The 1,975-nt window shown below is 42.7% G+C and overlaps 1 protein-coding gene across 1 annotated transcript; it reads left to right on the top strand.

Annotated features, from left to right (window-relative positions):
* Positions 1-381: 381 nt before the first annotated feature.
* On the top strand, positions 382-1,975 carry LOC311326273 (uncharacterized protein; the record flags this gene model as incomplete). The annotated part of the gene is made up of 3 exons (XM_084459146.1): positions 382-481; positions 813-914; positions 1,944-1,975. 3 exons carry the CDS (start codon positions 382-384, stop codon positions 1,973-1,975), a joined length of 234 nt encoding a protein of 77 aa, XP_084315272.1.

The raw sequence follows: 1,975 nt of genomic DNA, 5'->3' as shown, positions 1-1,975 counted from the left end.
ACCCCCCCCCCTACCTATTCACTTAATTAATTAATGTAAAAGAAAAAGAGTCAAGGACTCTTGTAAAGAAGATTGATGCCTTTCTCATTCTGGTGGATGTGTCTCTTGTCACAATGATGTAAGGCTTCTGGCTTCAGATCCAACATCATATCACATTTCTGTCAGACGCAAGAGTCCCCTGTGAAAACGTGGTGTATTGACGAAGTCCATAGTGAATAGCTATTGATTTAGTGCACTAGGGGGCTGACTAGCCACGCCCCCCTCCCTGGCGTTGGATAAAAGGATGGTCGCTACGCTCCTAAGACAGTAGAGCACCTTGTCTGGGTCGACGCTCAGTCAAAGTACTGTAGGTGTTTGGGACCGGACCGTCTTCCTGGTGTCATGGACAAGCTGTTCTCTGTGAACCACTGCCTGGCGCTCCTGGGACTGCTTCTGCTGCAGGGTGTGGTCAGTGTTGAGGGCAGAAGTGTACTAAACCCTGGTGAGTTGACTAGGTTAGTGGGTGTTAGTTTGGTGAGGTTGCTGGCTGGATGCTGATATCTGAAGATGATAGACGCAGCTTTGATGACTCACTCTATGATCGTCTGGCACGCCATGTCCATTGATTTCACTCTTTGTCAAAATGCAGCAGGCTGACAATATTTGACATCAGTTATTTTCAAAGTTTTCAATCTTTTGCGTGTTGTAATGTCTTTATACTGTAAATCAGGGTACATTTATTTGGGAGATGTTTGCATTATAAATGTATAGACTATACTGGCTTTTCTGAAGTTGTTTGTTTAGAAATGTATTCCCATTGTCCATATATTCAGGAAACCATGATATTCACACAAGGGAAAGGACAGCTACCCAGAACAAGATTCTAGCCTTGCTACTACAGAGCTTACTACCTGTGCAGAGAAATGATGCTCTCGGTAAGGCATTTTTATCAACTACATTATAACCAGCAACCTTTTAGAAATGACCAATGACTAAGCGCATTGTGTTGCCTCTGGGTATGAAATGCGCTATACAAATAAAGCTTTGATTGATTGATTGATTGACTAATCTTCTCCTTCGCAGGTCTGGAGCTGCTCAGTAAATTAGCTGAACTAGAGGAGGTAAGGTCAAATATTTGATTAATGTTCTAAGCGTAAAAGATCAAACATGTTTTCAAATGAGTTCATTATTAATTATAGCATATCTTAATGTATAGATGTTTTTCAAACCATCTAATCTGATAAAGGTTCATGTTGTACATAATTCTTCCAAGTGTATCTGAGGGGGGAGGGGGGGGGGGGGTGAAATATTAAAACATTATTCATCATGTCAGGACCTTGGGCCGCGACTGCTTGCCATGCCAATGAGAGAGGAAGGGGATGTGCATGATACTCATACAAGTCTATAGCATGTAGCGCTCACAGCCACGCCGTACTGTACCCAGATAGCAAGCGGATGTGTAATGATTCTGGGCCATATATGGGCCGGAACTAAGCCACAAGGGCCAGATCTGGCCTGTATATGGCCCAGATCCGCTTGCTATCTGGGTAAGTCACAGACACGGAGACCAAGCTGCTCTGAGGGTAACTAGCATGTCCTCCTTCTGCAGCTGGAGGCCCTGAGAGATCTTGAGATGGAGTGGGAGCGCACGACCAAAACGTTATCTGAGGAGACCGTACCTAAGAAAAGAGTAGAGCGTAAGTCTGCTTATGTACTTACGTATACGTGTTGCTAATGATTATTCTTGCCATAAAACTACAGCAGGAAGAACATTGTATTGAATTGTTGCTGAACTGATCTGTAATTATGCCATATCAAACAATGACAAGCTCTTAGATTGCTTTATTTTGGCGAGAATTTAAACTGTGATTCATATCCATGATACATTCAATAAACAACATGAAGTGCAACAGTGTTTATTAGTTTAGCTGTTTAACTTCTTGTTTTCCTGTGTGTGTCCACAGCGTGTTTCTGGAAGTACTGCGTATTAAACTGA

The sequence above is a fragment of the Borostomias antarcticus genome, assembly GCF_949987555.1.
Source record: "Borostomias antarcticus genome assembly, chromosome: 26".
NCBI classification, from domain to species: domain Eukaryota; kingdom Metazoa; phylum Chordata; class Actinopteri; order Stomiiformes; family Stomiidae; genus Borostomias; species Borostomias antarcticus.
Note: the sequence above shows the minus strand (reverse complement) of the source record. Positions and strands in the feature narration are given on the sequence as shown.